This window comes from Papilio polytes, unplaced genomic scaffold, assembly GCF_000836215.1.
Source record: "Papilio polytes unplaced genomic scaffold, Ppol_1.0 DF823692.1, whole genome shotgun sequence".
In the NCBI taxonomy this organism is placed as follows: Eukaryota; Metazoa; Arthropoda; class Insecta; order Lepidoptera; family Papilionidae; genus Papilio; species Papilio polytes.
In genome coordinates this window covers 615,245-632,598 of record NW_013525512.1, presented here as the reverse complement: position 1 = coordinate 632,598, position 17,354 = coordinate 615,245, and the positions used below count along the sequence as shown (strand labels likewise).

General features: G+C 35.0%; 1 protein-coding gene across 1 annotated transcript in view; it reads left to right on the top strand.

Annotated features, from left to right (window-relative positions):
* Window positions 1–17,354, top strand: part of LOC106103943 (syntaxin-binding protein 5) — a 49,033-nt gene that overhangs the window by 19,234 nt on the left and 12,445 nt on the right. Inside the window, exons 4-13 of the mRNA XM_013283860.1 lie at window positions 689–823; window positions 13,677–13,740; window positions 14,760–14,979; window positions 15,059–15,134; window positions 15,316–15,470; window positions 15,764–15,927; window positions 16,297–16,427; window positions 16,589–16,668; window positions 16,959–17,113; window positions 17,266–17,352. Of these exons, the coding sequence (XP_013139314.1) occupies window positions 689–823; window positions 13,677–13,740; window positions 14,760–14,979; window positions 15,059–15,134; window positions 15,316–15,470; window positions 15,764–15,927; window positions 16,297–16,427; window positions 16,589–16,668; window positions 16,959–17,113; window positions 17,266–17,352 (1,267 nt within the window). The remainder of the gene's footprint in view (window positions 1–688; window positions 824–13,676; window positions 13,741–14,759; window positions 14,980–15,058; window positions 15,135–15,315; window positions 15,471–15,763; window positions 15,928–16,296; window positions 16,428–16,588; window positions 16,669–16,958; window positions 17,114–17,265; window positions 17,353–17,354) is intronic.

Below are 17,354 nucleotides of genomic sequence, written 5' to 3'. Positions count from 1 at the left end.
AAAAAAAAAAGCGTGAGTTGAGCCGTTTTTAATTAATTTTCGCTCATTGCAATTTATTTTATTTCATTGCAATTCCTTTTAGTAACTTTTATATATTTTAAAATAGCATAATAAATATACAAATAACTCAAATACAATGAATAAAATTACATAACATTTTTCAAGTTTCATACAATCTGTATTGTTAAGAATAAAAATATAAAACGATCAAAATCTTGCATTATCTGACCTCGTAAAACAAAATAACGGTTACATATTGCCTTGATTTTTCTTTCTAGAAGGTTCTAAAATGATAATTTTATGCCAAAAGCGAGGGACTTTTTATAGACAACGATAACACCAGGCCGTAGGGAGATACATTTCAAAGACTTTGTGTCCATACTTTTTTAACGCCCTGAAAAGATAGCAGTACCTTTTTGCAGCGTCAATAGCTTTAAAGATTTTAAATGAAAATAATTTAGAAATGCTGGTTGAAATTGAGTTTATTGAAAAAGAAAATGGCTAGTAATTTATTGCTATTAATGTCAAGAAGTAAACTAGAGTTGTTATATTAAAATTAGCTATATCCCTCAGTATAACATAGCCCCTTTAGTTAATACCGCTATTGGAGTTGAAGTAGGCAAGCTATCCCACAGAAAAACTCTCTGTATTGGCAATATATTATTAATATTATAAACTTTTTCTTCAGGATAACATGCCTGCATTTACCGCTGCAATCGAAGTGGGTGCACGTGGGCACAGAGCGCGGGAACGTTCATGTCGTCAACATCGAAACGTTCGTCCTCAGTGGATACGTCATCAATTGGAATAAGGCCATCGAAGTGTAAGTACTATGAATACTTGTCACTTTTTTTTGCAAATACATTGACAAGGATAATAATCTACTAGTTTAAGGTATTTAAGGCGTGAAATACATCAATAGGTTACTAAAAATGATTTGACGCTGTAACCCAAAGTATATTATGTCATTATGTCTTGGATTCCGACACCAGAGGGCACTACCGTCTTGTATCTCGTATGTGCTTTAACGAAAGAGTTTAGCTTTTTATACCGTCGTTAGGGATAACACCTCAAGTATTGCGTACTTAAAGTAGCGATTGAGTTGTCTCCGTGACATGTTTTTTTATGTTATAAGTTGGTAATCGAGCAAGCGGCTAGCTAATTTCATTAAAAGGAAAAGCAATCGCTGCCCATAGACGTCCGTAATTGCAGATGCGTTGTCTACCCTAAATTGACGAAAGAAGAGACATTCATAAAGAGGACATTTCCCCTTACTGTGCGCCTCGGCCATCAAATTCACTTATCTTTTAAGAAAAGGATGGAAAAGGAAAGGGATTAAAACTAAGCCTACGCAGGTGGTTTTGTATTTGCCTGGTCAAAGTTACATAACAACAATGACATTTTTAATACCCGTATATTTATGGTTGTAATCTGAGGTCGCAATTTTATTTATGATGTTTGCGTTAAATTGCTCGATAAATCATTGGGATGTAGAATTAATTGATACTACGAAAGTTATTGGCCATCGTTTACGTGATAGAACGCAGTACATGGCTTTTTTTATTTTTTAATATAAGGTGGCGAACGAGCAAGCGACCACCTAAATCCACCGAAACGGAAAGCGTCCGCTGCCCATAAACATCCAAAATTGCAGATGCGTTGCCTACCATTAATTGACGGAGGAGGAGACGCTCTTAAAGAGGACATATTTCCTTCCTACGCGTCTCCTCTACCGTCAAATCCACTTTTCCTTTCCATCCTTTCTTCTTAAGAAAAGGGTGAAAAAGAAAAGACTCTAAAATTAGGCCTCCGGCACCACACTCATCAGACGAAACGCGGAATTGCTTCCACTTCACGCCGGTTTTATGTATGGTCGTGGTATTACACCGGGCGAGCCGGCTCATCGTGCGAAGATGTTAAAGCGGGTTCTACCACTGTTACATGTTTGATAAACATCAAATATGGTACATAATTTTGTTAATTTAGGTTTTACGTTAGCTGAAAGAAAGTTTTGCTATAATTATGTCGTACTAGCTGTTCCCGTGCGACTTCATCCGCATGAAATTATGAAAAATTAATTTTATTTACATTTGTCAAATTATCAATTTCAAATGTCAAAATGATATGACATGATGACAACCTTGCTTCCTTGATGTTGGCTGCAACTTATGGTCTCTTTCCCACATTAGGGTTTTTATCCAAAATATTTACCCCCTAAGTTTAATGATGTTAAAATAGATAGCCTAAAGCGTGACGCAAGTGTAGGGCTTTTTATTCAAAGAAGTATTATTCAAAAAAATGTTGTAATAGCTGACATTTTAGGCAACAAAGAAGTGTGTGTTTACGCTTTATTATAATAGTATAGATTAATAAATATGTATTTGGTCCATAAATCAAGGAATTCGTATATTCAAATAATAAATGTTTTTTTATGATCATGCTATGTCTCTTTGTTTAATTTCTCTCTTATTTAATGTTCATGTAACGAGAAAACAGCCCTTTTTATAACCATTAATTTAAATCTAAACGTCGAAACATTTTACCCTAAAATACAACAGCTCTCCCGGCGCTCTTTAATTATCCTAATAAATTTATTTGCGACCGCCAGGTGTAATTGTGCTAATTATTTGCTTTCCGCAGACTGTCTAAATAACTGCTTTATGACAGATAAATAACCAAACTTTTGTCTTCATTGAATAGAAACCTATCGTGAACAAAATGTCTAAATTACTTTGAAATTAGACGCAAGAATATTTCGGTGATCGTTGTCTTGGCAGGGAATGCACGTGCATAAATACTTTTGTAACTGACTGTACTATTCCTAAACGTCATCAACAAAGAGATTAAAATATACAGAGGAGGCACAGTTGACATTTCACTTGAGATATTTCTCTCAAAACCATATGTCAATACAACTATTTGTATTTTAATTAGTTTCCAATTGTTGTCATTAAATGTTTATTTTATTTTGTGACACTTTTTAGTTTATTTTATAGCAAAAGATGGATGCTTATTATAATTTTGTAAAATGTTTTATAACATGTCAATACGAACACGAAAGTACCGGTGAAATTTGTTCACGTTGCCGCGTCTATTTTTTAAATGTCTGAACATCCCCCTGAAGTCGGGTAAAAAGGTACAGTCGCGTCCAACTGACAAGTGTGAATGGGATGGGAGGGTATATTCAGGCAGAGATTTCCAATCGGAAATACAGTTCGCTGCGTTGCTGTTTCAATTTGAAACACTGCAGTTCGGTCAGCGGCATTCGTTCGTGACGACACTATATTTCCAACGTATTTCCGATTGAAATTTTCGCTTTTCAAACAATAAACTTATATTAAAGTATTTTATGACTGAAGATTTTAATTCGCATTTATATTATCAATAAACAGTTTATTTCTTAATTGTTTAAAAAGACATTAACGCTTTTAGGAAAATAAAATAGTATATACTAATCTTATAAAGAGGAAATATTTTTGGAATTTTGTATGTATTGACAAAAGTCAATAACTCCTTAATCAATTTCAAAAATTCTTGCACCATTAAAAAGCTATGTTATCACTGAGTAACATAGGATATACTTTTACTACTTTTTTTACTTTATATTTATTTGACGCGGGCGAAGTCGCGAGCAACAGATAGTTTAAGATAAAGTGTAATAAAATGTGCTCGACTAATATTGTTACTAGGTAAATTGATTTAATATTTACCTTTTTTAAAGCTATATTTCTGTGACTTTATAATGATCTTTTAAATCTGTTTTAAATTTCCATTATTAATAAGCTATTTTATCTATGGTTTTCTTTTATCAAAAATTCTTGAGATAATAAAATAAGCGAGTTATTAACGGATTAAGAGATACTTAGTAACTACCACTACTTAGTTGAGTGCTTACTTCTTTTTATTTAAGACGAGTTTATTTCCTTAGAAGATGCAAGATTTTATGTTGCGTCTTCTCTACATTAAAAGCTTCTTTCAAGAAAACTCTCGGCGAAGTAACTCTGAGTATGGTTTTAGTGCCGTCATTAAAGAATTTAACGTACTGAACTCTCTCGTTTATGAACTCTATAGTTTTATACATTGTTTACTTTAAATATATTTACAGTTTAAGTTGATTAAAAAACAATATCTTAGAGGTAAATAAGGTTTTAAAACCACTGTCCAGCAGGAAATTAGGTCTATTGCTGAGCGATATAAAAACAGAGCACAGAAGGAGTCTCCTCCTTCTACAAAAGAACCACAATTATGTAATAAATAAGATCCTTTAACGTCTTCTGTAAAAGAAGAATTTACTCGATGGAGAAAATATTATGAAAATTCAATCGTTTATCGCATTTGCTAAAAGTTTTAAAGACTGATTGCAGAAAATAAATAACAAAAAAAAAGAAATAACATCAATCCAATACTTAAAATGCTTAGGGGCTGTCCCACCACTGGCTGATAGAGGCTCAGATAGCTTATAAATGACGTCACTGTGAGATAAGGGAACAAATTACGATATTTCCATTATATATTTTACATGTTGGATTATTATCAGACAATTTACAATTTGGTGGGACTGACACTCTCTTATATACTAGTTATATTCTTTGTTATATTTAAACACATCTTGAGTTCAAAACATTTATAAAACATATGAAAAAAATCCCAAAAGCTCATCACGGTAAAACCTTTTTTATCTGTGATACAAAGTGGCCATTAAAAAGGATCTCATCGTGTGAGCTTTAAAATTCGTTACGGCCCGTGTGGGACGTATCTAATAACGCCTACGGCTTGTCGTATGTATATAAAGCCTGTTCCACACGCTCAGTTTTTCAGATAAATCTCACATGCAAAAATGAGGATTGAACCCTATTTAAATCGATCCGTCTGTACAGATAAAATTGAACGTGTGAAGCGGCCTTTATGTACCGCAACTTACGTAAATGCAAATAATTAAAAAAACGGTTTATTTTTTAACTCCGAGACTAAATAACATTACTTTTGATGCTACATTTAAAAGAAACATACGAAATGTTATTAGTTTAATTGAGATAGCTATCAAGCTTTGCAATTATATTCTACTGTTAGTAAAAGCTTATGTTTTGAATCGGAACATTCATTAGTCGCAATTTCGAATGAGATATGCACTGTAGACGCATATAGGACGCATTAGTGGGGGAGAGGAGGGGATGACACTCGGAAATAGATCACACGTCCCGTTCCAATTTAAAATATCGTGATGCGGTCAACCCCTTTCAACCTTTAGAGGTGATTTACTATACCCTACAACCCTCTCACCTTTTAATATGTTTTATAATAAAAATAAACTAATATTAATAGTGTTTTGTATAAAATAAAATAGTCAATGACAGACAAAGATGAATTTACGAATATTTAAAAAGTAGTCAATATAATTAGTTGATTTATTTACAAATGTCTACTATAGCGGTTTTCTACGTCCGCGTGAAATTAAAAAATATAAAACATAGCCTTTGTTACTCACTTACAACGTAGCTTTTTAATTTTGAAAGAATTTTTGAAATCGGCCCAGTAGTTTTTGAGTTATTTCATTACAATTAAACAAAGTTTTCCTCTTTATAATATCAGTAAAGATATAGATTGAATCTATTTGTTATTTGGTGTAATCGCTAGGGTTTATTTTCCCAATAAGTAAATTAAAATCACAAAACTTAACACGACTGTGTCCCAGTTTGATTAAGTTAACTGCAAACTGCAAGCGGGAACTGAATATAGCCAATATCACTTCGCATTAGCATGTTTCTTGTTAAATTCAGAGTACATCAAAGTAACTGTTTAGATTAGCAGGATGCTGGATGCGGGGTTTGAGATCAAACTTATCTTAACTACGCTCCAATACGAGTTAATATCACTCCAATTACTTGACGTAACTTGTTACTCAATAATTTGATTAATATTCTAATATAAATTACAATAACTAGTATTTTTTAATAGCAATAATTTTAGACGTATTATTGCTATTATATTTGACAATACTACTGTTGCTTGCGACTACGCCTGCGTTATTTAAAAAAAATAATAAAAAACATAGTCTATGTTAATCACTGATGACGTAGCTTTTTATTGGTAAAAGAATTTTTCAAATCGGCCCAGTAGTTTTTAAGTTATTTCAATAAATACAAAAATACAAATCATTTCTTATGTCAGTATAATTAATATCACAATTCCAAATTCAAACACTGATTTTTTTTCCTTTTCTCTTTGTTATGTGTGTCTCTTTCTTTTCATCCTTATACCAGTTATACGAAGAATTTTCTTTCTTAAAAACAAGCATAGATTACAATTTTGCATATTACATATGTATACGATTATGAGAAATCTTTAGGGTACAATATTCTCGTTTTTCCTGAAGTATATTACATCACGTTTAGATATTACAAAAGGGATATCATGTATTTTCATTTGTTTATTCAACAAGCAAAGTATTGTCCTCAAGGGAGTGAGATAAAGCGGTGAACGAAGGTTGGGAGGCTGTTCTCCAAACGTTTTTATCTTTTATTGTTAAAAAGACTTATTTTTCTCTTTCTCTCTTTGATTTATATGTCCAGCTTCCGCTGTTTAATTTTTATCTTAATTTTGGGATACATTTTTAAAATTCAATGCTACAATTTTAATAATGTAATCTTTGAGACGAAAATTATGCATTAAATATTGTCAACATAAAGTCTTAAATCGTTTTTTCTATATCCAACATGTTTGTTACTTCATCTTACAAATTATTACGGATATATCTTGTGCTGGCTATTGTCCACGACTCCGTGTATGTGTTCTTCCAGACTATCATCTACATCTATGCCAAATTTCATCGAGATCGGTTCAGCAGTCTACGCTACAAACTCTAACAAACATCCATCCATCCATCCATCTAAACTTTCGCATTTTTAATATTAGTATGATTTGAATTATCTTGTATGTGCAACGTTAATATTCCGCCAGTAGATTACTGGTTGATCAAACAATCCAGCGAACCATAAGATGAACAATAGAAACAAGATGGCGTCCTGACTCGACAATATGACGCCCGTAAACAATATTTGTGTCAACTTACTAGCAATATGTGTTTAGTTACCTTTGTATATATAGAAAAATATATTGTCTTATTTAATTGTAATACTTTAATTACAAAAATTTACTTTAAATATAGTTTAAAAATAAAACACTAGGCGAAAACAAGAAGAGCAACAAGTAATTGCAGCGCGTAATTGCCTTTTGCTAAGCATTTTCTTTTACATCGTAATAATGGAACGTTAAGTGCATTTTTTCGCATTTTCAAGCTTGTTTCTCATCAACATTGTTACTTTCTAACGGACACGTTGACGTGAATGGCGGCAACCGGACAATGGAGTTGAAAACAAGATGGCCGCCGTGGCTAACAGCCGTCGGAACCGTATTGTATTCACATCGCTTAGGTAAATGAACATACGTTTGTGCTCTGATCACATGTAAACTCAACCTATTTAAACTTCATTAAATGTTTACTGACTTTGTTTAGTTTCTATGTAATTATATTGTGTCACAACAGCACTAGTATTGTCACTTTAAGACCAATTAAGAACCCCTTATAGTTTGTTTCTCATGTTAAATCTATACTAAGGGTTTCCATTAGTAACGAATGACTCTTTATTAATGTAATGGTTAAATTTTGTATCAGTTTCATGAAATAAAGACTATTTATTCATCGTAATTTTAAGTTATCCGACGTTTAAAATTAACAACAATTAACGAAGTACAATTAAGTAGAACAGTTCTGCCTTGTGCTAACTGTTTAGTTTTAAAATAAATACTCCCCTGACCTCTCCGCCCTCAATAAATTATGCAGATGAACTTTCCGACAGTAATTACGTTTTAAATGACATCGGACTCGTGCTTGGAAAACTTTTTTAGACACGTCCTTTACGCAAACTTGACTGTCGCTTTTTCTTTGGTAGTTCTTTTAAAAATATATACCGTAAATTGTGATTCATTTGTTTACTAGATATACGATTTTTTTTAATGTTACTGGCTTTCGCCCGTGATTCCGTCCGCGTGGAATTAAAAAAAAACGAAAGTGAGTTATGTGTTCTTCCATACTAACCTTTACATCTATACCGAATTTCATCGAAATCCATTCAGCCATTTAGGCTGAAACTGTAACAAACATCCATCCATCTATCTAAACTTTTCAATTTATAATATTAGTATGATTAATATTATAAATACGAAAGTTTATATGGATTCATGTTTGTTAGAGTTTATAGCCTAAACGGCTGAACGGATCTTAATGAAATTTGGCACAGATGTAGTGGATGGTCTGGAAGAACACATAGGCTGCTAACTTTTAGTTTTTTAATCCATGCGGACGTGGACGAGCGAAAAAGCTAGTTTTTTTTACAATCGAATACATATCGAATGACGTTTACCTCATCATCGAAGCGATTCTCCAAATGATATCTGAATTCTTGCATAATTTTTCACGTTTACGATCACAATATATTAAATTTATTAATATCCTCATATCTTTAATGATGTGCTTTTAAATTGTAAAGCAGAAGTAAAAAAACTCATCGCACAGGATAATTAAGCTCCAAAAGGAGTAAAACTCATTAGGGATGACAAAACAGGACACCCCACGAATAGCAGACGTCACAATAACGTCCTCCGGGCACATTATAATGAATATCCATTGTTAAATTACGTTAATATACATTTAGTAAAGCACATTAACGTGAATATATCCAACGGGATTTTTTACTGTTTCAAAAATATTTTTTTAATAAAAATGACAAAGGTGTAACTACCAGCTCAAACGAATCTTAACACTTCGCTATTATAAATGCGAAAGTTTAGATGGATGGATGGATGCTTGTTAGAGTTTGTATCCTAAACTACTGAACGGATTTCGATGAAATTTGGTATAGATGTAGAGGACAGTCTGGAAGAACACATAGGCTCACTTTTGTTTTTTATTTCCACGCAGTGGAGTCGCGGGCGATAGCTAGTTAATGAATAATTCTTTCTTTAATAAAAAGCCCTACAGTTACGACTCGGTTTAGGCTATATGTATGTTTAACGCCATTGAACTTAGGGGATTGATAAATCGGAAAAAACCCTCCATGTGGGAAAGGGACCATAAGTTACAAGTCAACATTAAGGAAGCAAAGTTATCATGGTAGTGGTAATATTGACATTAACAATTGAGAATTTTTCAAATGTAAACAATGAAATAAAGATTTCACGCGGATGAAGTCGTACGGGAACAGCTAGTGGCATAATAAAAATAAATTCCATGCTACAGTTACTGGATTGGAAATAGGCATGCATCTCGCGTAGCCGACCGATTGTACCCGCGCCACAGAAATCTTTTGATGTTATCTGTAGCGAGAAATTGCCTGTTTTATATTCCAATCGCGTTGTTTGCCATTTGAATGCTTTATTATCTGATCAGTAACGAATGTTTTACCGCCAAACGATGTTTTCACGTGAAAATAGGTACATTTCGCACTAACATAATTTAATGCACGTAATATGTTTTGGTTACAAGACATCAGAATTAAAATAATATTCATTGCCGGCTTGTATTAAACATATTGCTATCTTTGTTTTTGATAAGAGAACAACAAGGATGACAATACCTTTGTATACCAGTGCACCTATATTAAGAATACGTGCTAATTTAAAAGTTAGTATTAAAGTTTGTATGAATGAATAGGACATCTCAACAAGTTCGATAAGCGACGCGAAACATTTCCCGCCACTTCCGACGTTTCACGCCGCGTCCCACCGCCATCTTGTTTCCATAGAGCTGTCAACATAGAGCATCCTTCCGACAACCGATTGTTCTGTCATTTTACTGCTCTTTATGTTCGAACTCGAACAACTTTTATACTCTATGTATTGTTGTACTTTACTCTTTGACAAAAAGAATATTCTATATGGAATTTTAGAACGGCTTTTAAATGCGACTCTCGTTAAATAAGTATAATTAAACGCGATGCATCGCGGAACGTTTTCCAAAAAGTTTTAAATGGCGGGATTTCGTTACTGCACAAATGTAGTACTCGCATTGTGCCAGCGGCGCCGCGCCGCGGGCCGCGTTATAATGATCTCTATTATACAAAAATTTTACATCTACCCTAAATTTTTATGTATCATATCGCTGGTATAAACTTTTTTATTAAAGAAGCCCATATCTATACTTCTATACTATTAGGATAAAGCGTAAACACACACTTCTTCGTTGCCTAAGATATCAGCAATTACAGCATATTTTTGAATAATTCTCTTTTTAATGAAAAGCCCTACACTTATGTCACGCTTTAGGTTATATATTTCCACGCCATTAAACTTAGGGGTAAATATTATGGATAAAAACCCTAATGTGGGAAAGAGACTATGAGTTGCTGCCAACATCAAGGAAACAACATTGCCAAGGTTTGTCATGCCATGTCAATTTGACATTTATTATTGATAATTTGACAAAAGTAAACAATAAAATAAAATTTTCATCATTCAGTGCGGATGAAACAGCACGGTCGTTAATATTTAACTTTCATCTATGATAATTATTTAAAAAAATATCTAGATTTTATGAAAATGTAATAGTCGTGTGCTTTACAAATGATTGATAACCTCATAGCAATAAAAAGTATCTCACTAACCTTGGAAACCTTTCAGTAACCATGTAATACGGTAAATGTTTTTTAAAAGAAGAAACAAATGGTATTCTATTTGAATACAAAGTAATTTCGCAATAATCCGCTTGAAATAGTATCGTAAGTACGTTTTATTATCTCTAATGTTCACCTCAACATATTATACAAATATGCCAAAATATGGAAGATATCTCTCTATTAAAATGTATCTTGTATCTCTTCGTGGAGGTCTGCCTAATGTATTTACAGAATACATTTTGACTAAACTGTCGCACGACTGTTTACTCTCGCTTTGATTCCTTTGACTTTATGGAGGACTACTCGATTTTTAGTTGTGCAACTAAACAGTTGAATTGGCTGCGAAACAATCGACAGTTGTGTGGTAGTTTAAGGTGCTCCCACTTTTAATGCTGACTACTGAAACGACATTTAAAAATGGAACTCGAAAATCCATTACAATTGACGCTTGTTAGATTGTGAGCGCCGTTTAAGAAGTGAAGTGTTTAACATTAGAATGGTAAAGCAATATAGAGTAATAAATAGCGAAACACTATCATAAATGAATGTAATTTTGTACCGGTTATGTGTCAATGGAAGCCCACGGCTTTACATAAAAGTATCGCATCTCGTACATTAAGTAAAATGGTACTAAAACATTTGTCAAAAACAGAGGGTACTTGTAAAAAGGAGTACTTTATGAAGCGCGTTTCGCGGCGTGAAGTGTCTAACTCTCGCTTGGTTTTAACTCGTGTAACTTATTTAGCGATGTCTCTGAGAGCTTTTATCTTATACCCTTGTTTTTACTTACACGTACTTTGGTAAATTATAGCGACGGTGACAATAAATTATGTAACTCAAGGTAATATCTAAGGTGATATCTGCGGTCCCTACGTAAAGTGATGTAACTGCAAATTTTACAGAACCCATTGAATTTTCAAACATGTATATCTCGAGTTCTATTTATCTCGCATCTATGGTAACTAGTAAAGACTTTTTCGTAATACATTTCCAAAAAAAATATACTAACTATAATATTATAAATGAGATAGTTTAGATGGATGGATGTTTGTTAGAGGTTGTAGCCGAAACGGCTGAACGGACTTCGATGAAATTAAGCATAGACGTAAAGGATAGTCTGGAAGAACACAGAGGCTACTCAGTTTTGTTTTTTTTTTTATTTTCACGCGGGCGAAGTCGCCGGCGATAGCTAGTGAGATAATAACTAAAAAAATATCACGTTTGTTATCCAGCTGTCATAACAATATCAAGGTATTTTAAGGAATAAAATTAGTTTTGTAAAATAAGATTATACGGTTTTTTATCTTTACAAACCTTATTTAAACTAAACAAAGTTCATTGACATGAAAGCTTTATACTTAGATCTATAAATGGTTTAAAAGATTCATTTTTCATAAATCCGATCATCGGAGATTTAAGTATTTCAAACTTAGGTTTTTTACGAAAGTATTTCCATAGTTAATACTGGTTTCTTGTCACTATCGTTTGCAATATCTTTCCATTCGGATTTGTTATGATGACCCATAATATCTCCGGCATCTTTAATAACTCGCTGCCGACGCGTCCTGACGAATCATTATCGTCGCTTCACGAGCGATTAACTCTCACCCCTGTGCCCGCACCCCTCACCCTCACTAACCCCGCAACCATCACGCTATACCGCCTCGACAATGAGGTCACCGCCACAAATGTCTGATTTATTTTTTCATTTGTTTTTTTTGCCAGTAATGATTGACCAGTTTCATATTTTAACGGTTTTTACTTTATGACTAAACTAGCTTTCGCCCGCGACTCCGTCCGCGCGGAGTTCTAAAAAACAAAAGTTAGTAGCCTATGTGTTCTCCCAGACTATGCTCTACGTCTATGCCAAATTTCATCAAGATCCGTTCAGCCGTTTAGGCTACAAACTCTAACAAACATCCATCCATGCATACATCTAAACTTTCGCATTTATAAAATTAGTAAGATTATATTGTTATATTAATAATTGCATGATGAATATAATTATTTGCGATGCTTTGATACGTTTCTTTTTTTTTTATCTGTAAAAAATTAAATATTTTATCTGTGCAATTGTTTATGGCAACATTTTACATACTCTTTGGTTAACTTTCTTCACTTCCTTATCCAATACAATTTATAAAGAAAAACTATATTACAAGACTTTTCTAAAATCCAGGATTTTCATTTAAAGTAAACACTAATATAATTTATGGTTTCAGCATTTATATTACTTCTTCATTTTATGACTGATACATTCGTAAAAAATGTAGTCAATTAGACTTAAAAACATGCAATACAAATAAGTTGTAAATACATTCGAAACTCTGAAGGAATCATCCCCCTTTTACGTTATAGTGCCACATGGTAACTAAAGGTCAGTTAAGAGGTCTTCACCCCTCACCCTGAGGGTGGCACGTCGCAACAAGTGGCGCCGGCTTGCCGCGACAACCTCACGACGACATTTACATAATCATTTGTAGACTGTCCCACTAATGGCTATTTCTTGTGAATAAACACATAAATATATGGTTACGACTTCGCCCGAAATTAAATATAGAGCCTATTTTACTCACAGATGAATTACCTTTCTAACGGTGACAGAATTTTTAAAATCGGCCAAGTAGGTTTCATTTATTTCAATATATACAAAAATACTAATCATTTCTCTTTATAACATTAGTATAGGTGGAGACCAAAGGGACTTATTTGATTTGCGATAAACAATAAAATTTTGCTTTTTAACTATTCGTTAAGTTGACGCTATTCTTTAAGATTCTCGGCTCTAGAAAATTCTACATCTTCAAGAAAGTTTGAAGTAATAAAGAAAGTAAGAAACATCCTATGCATCTATTGGCATCCCTTTCATCATCTTTGGTAATACAGAGATAAGAATATGCTTCGGTAACAGTAGAAACTTACGTTAAAAATTATAAAACGGCTACGCGTCAAGATCTATCGAACTATCTCGAAACATTTAGAATAAACATTGATATGTTGTTTCAGGACAAGGCCGAATCACCCTGGCGCCGTGGTAGCCATCAATGAGAACCCACTCGATGCTAGCAAAGTGAGTAGCGTATCTATTTAAGTACAAAGATAATGGTATAGACCATCTGTCATATGAGATATTTGGCATTTTAAACAATAGCATGTTTGAATTACATCAAAGAAGGTCATTTGATTTACAGTCTTAATTCTTATGTGATTCTGTCATCATTCTTTCGTTCACACAGCACAGCCCTAGCCTTAGCCTACCTATTCTTTATATAAATCATATCTGTAGTCACTTCTTTATGGTTGCTTTCGTTTGATTCTTAAGTTTACCTGTATCCACATATCATTCTGTTCTTCTCTTTTTTATAGGGTCAGATAATAATTCCTCACTGTAACAATTTAGTTTATAAAATTACTTTTAATATAATATGTTCTTTAAAATGATTTTCTGTGCATTAAGACTTACTCCAACATTCCGAAGGCCGTTGGCTTTCTGAGCTTTTGCAATTTCATTAACGAGCTTGCTGCTCGCTCAAACGAACTTCTTTTGCCATTTTTTTGCGCTTCTCTGTAAAAATTTCCGCCATGTTTTATTTTCGTCTCTTTGAAGACTCGCGAACTTGTGTATGTTATGAGCATCCGTAATGAAGTTATTTTACATATGAAATGTTTTATGCTGAGTATAAGTGAGTCAACATTTCTATATCATATTTCAGAGGTAGACCTAGAAAGAGATGGATGGATTGTGTGAAAGGTGACATGATCAAAAAGGGAGTGATGACTGAGATGACGTATGATAGAGTTATGTGGAGGACAAAAACCTGTTGTGCCGACCCTACGGGAGTAGGATAAGGAGCATGATGATGATGATGATTTCCATTATATTTGCATCTAAAAATTTATCACGAGATTATTTATGTTGAATGATCCAATTACCTTGTAATATTCCTCAACTAAACTGTTTTCTACATAACAACGTATTATAATGTTCCTGTCTCTCCTATTTACTTTATCAACAGATATTTTATTATAATTAGCAACCGATACGAATCCAGCATGAAATAAGCAGAATTTAAATACCTTTTTTTTCAGTTATTGATAGCCTTCGAGACAGGTCTATTAGTGGTATGGGACCTGCGGGCTCGCGCAGTGGAGTGGCGAGGAGGGCTAGCAGGCGCGGGGGCGGGTGCTCCAGACGTGCGCGCCGCCGCCTGGCAACACGACGGCAAATTGATGACCGCGCACGCGGACGGCGCCCTCGCAACATGGACCACAAGAGCCCCTCGACCTTCCACTATCACATACCCACATGGTATGTAAAACGAGATTCCAAAACAAACTGCTGACTGATATAATGTTAGAGATTAAACACCCTTCACGTTTGATTTCAGCGAAAGCGAATAAAGAGGGAAAACTGGAACCTTGCAAACCCATACACAGATTAGAATGGAAAACGTCGAGATCAGGGTAAGTTTGCAAAACTCAAAAACAATCCTTTATATTTAATTCTTGGCTTGTTGAGAGAGAAATGGTTATATGAGGTGCAAACTGAAACCCTTTTAGAGGTTAACCTTGAACGTCTAGAAAGTCCTTGAATACCTAGAAGCATTCTAATGTCTTTTATTAATGGAATGGTTGATGTTTCCAGTGAGAGTCTGGTCATCTTCTCCGGCGGGCTACCGACGGATAAGGCGGGGCGCACACACAGTGTCACCGTGCTCAACGGCAAAAGCACCACCGTGCTGGAAATGGAGCACAGCGTCGTTGACTTCGTCACGCTCTGCGAGAGCCCGCACGCCGCTGGTGAGAACTTACTAAGATTCATACAAACCTAATTAGTTTAAGACGGGACCATATGTGCAAACTGACAATTTATCTTCATTAATTTGTTGATGCAATTAGTTATGACCCCAATGTTAGTATTCAGAGCTGATAGTTCGTTTACTTTTGCAGTAATTAGAACTAGGAACATTCATATTAACCAGGTGTTTTATTGGCGTTGTAGTTTAGATGCTTAAATGATTTTCTTATAATCAGATCGTCAATTGTTCAAGGTCCATTCGTGTACTGATAGTGGTATAAATTGTATGTTTTAGACTACCAAGAGCCTTACGCGATCGTGGTCCTTCTCCAGAACGACCTGGTGGTGATCGACCTGCTCTCCCCCGGGTACCCGTGCTTCGAGAACCCCTACCCCATGGACATACACGAGTCTCCCGTCACCTGCTGTTCATACTTCGCAGACTGCCCGTCTGACCTCGTAAGTATTGAACAGGAGTAACTAAATTAGATTCGTTCACAATGGTGATTAAAACTGTAAATACCTAGCTTTTGCTCGCGACTCCGTCCGCGTGGAATTAAAAAGAAACAAAAGAGAGTAGCCTCTGTTTTCTTCCAGACTCCTCCTCTACGTCTATACCAAATTCATCGAGATCCGTTCAGCCGTTTGGGCTACAAACTACCATCTAACAAACATACGTCCATCTAATCTGAACTTTCGCATGTATAATATTAGTAAAATCAGTATTTCTGAACAAAATTACTCTTTATACACCTTTGATGAACTTGAAATGATTGGGACTTAAAACAAACTTAACGAGACCTAATGAGTAATTCTGTTGACTTGTAGATCCCCGCGTTCTACTCAGTGGGTCGTCAGGGCAACAAGAAGGTGGCTGGCTTCAGCGAGAAGCTGTGGCCCATCAACGGCGGCGAGTGGGCGCCCGCCTCCTGCTCCTACAGCGAGATCATACTCACAGGGTACGTATATTTCTAAATAACTTAAAAAAACATAGTTATAAAAATCCAACCGTTAGCCTATGTTACTTATTGTTAAACCAGTTTTATATTTGTGAAAGAATTTAAAGAATCAGTCAAGTAGTTTTTGAGTATTTAAGGAACAAACATTTTTAATGTTTCAGTCACGCAGACGGTAGCGTCAAATTCTGGGACGCGAGTGCGGGGACGTTACAAATTTTATACAAGTTAAAATGTTCTAAAGGTAAGTTTTCATAACACACTATGTCTACTATAGTCTTGTTACTTAAATATGCCTTATTTTTTGCTGACCAAAGATCTTACCGATATTTTTAAAATCAACTTCTATCGACAGTTGGTTTAAAACTTTTTTTTAACGAGAACTACAATGTATTATAGTAATTTGAGATTTAGACCCTATGAACAGTAATTCTGTAGTCAGTCAGTTCATGTAAAGTATATTCATAAGTCAGCGTCTGTCAGCCAGTGTGTGACTGTGTCGATGTTGAGTGAGTGAGCGGGCGAGTGTGTCAGTGTTCGAGCGGCGCGGCGGCTGGGAGGAGGAGGGCGCGCTGAGCATCCAGCAGGTGGCGCTGTGCGCGGAGTCGCGGCGGCTGAGCGTGGCGCTGCCGCACGGACACGTCGTGCTCTTCAAGTTCCGCAAGGCCGAGACCACCGCGGAGACGCACGTGAGTGTCGCGCCGCACTGCGCAGTATCAGCTGGAACATTGTTTTAATAAACAATGTACTATTTATTATTATTATTTTTGTTCAAATAGATCATTCCTCTACCTAGATGCCCATCATCTTTCTACTAATGTTTAAAGTTCTGTTAAACCAGGTGCTAGAAATCCCGGTAATAACAGACACGCTAGAGGAGGAAACGTCACCGGAGCCGGAGGGCAGCCGCTCCGCCTCCTTCAGCCGCGC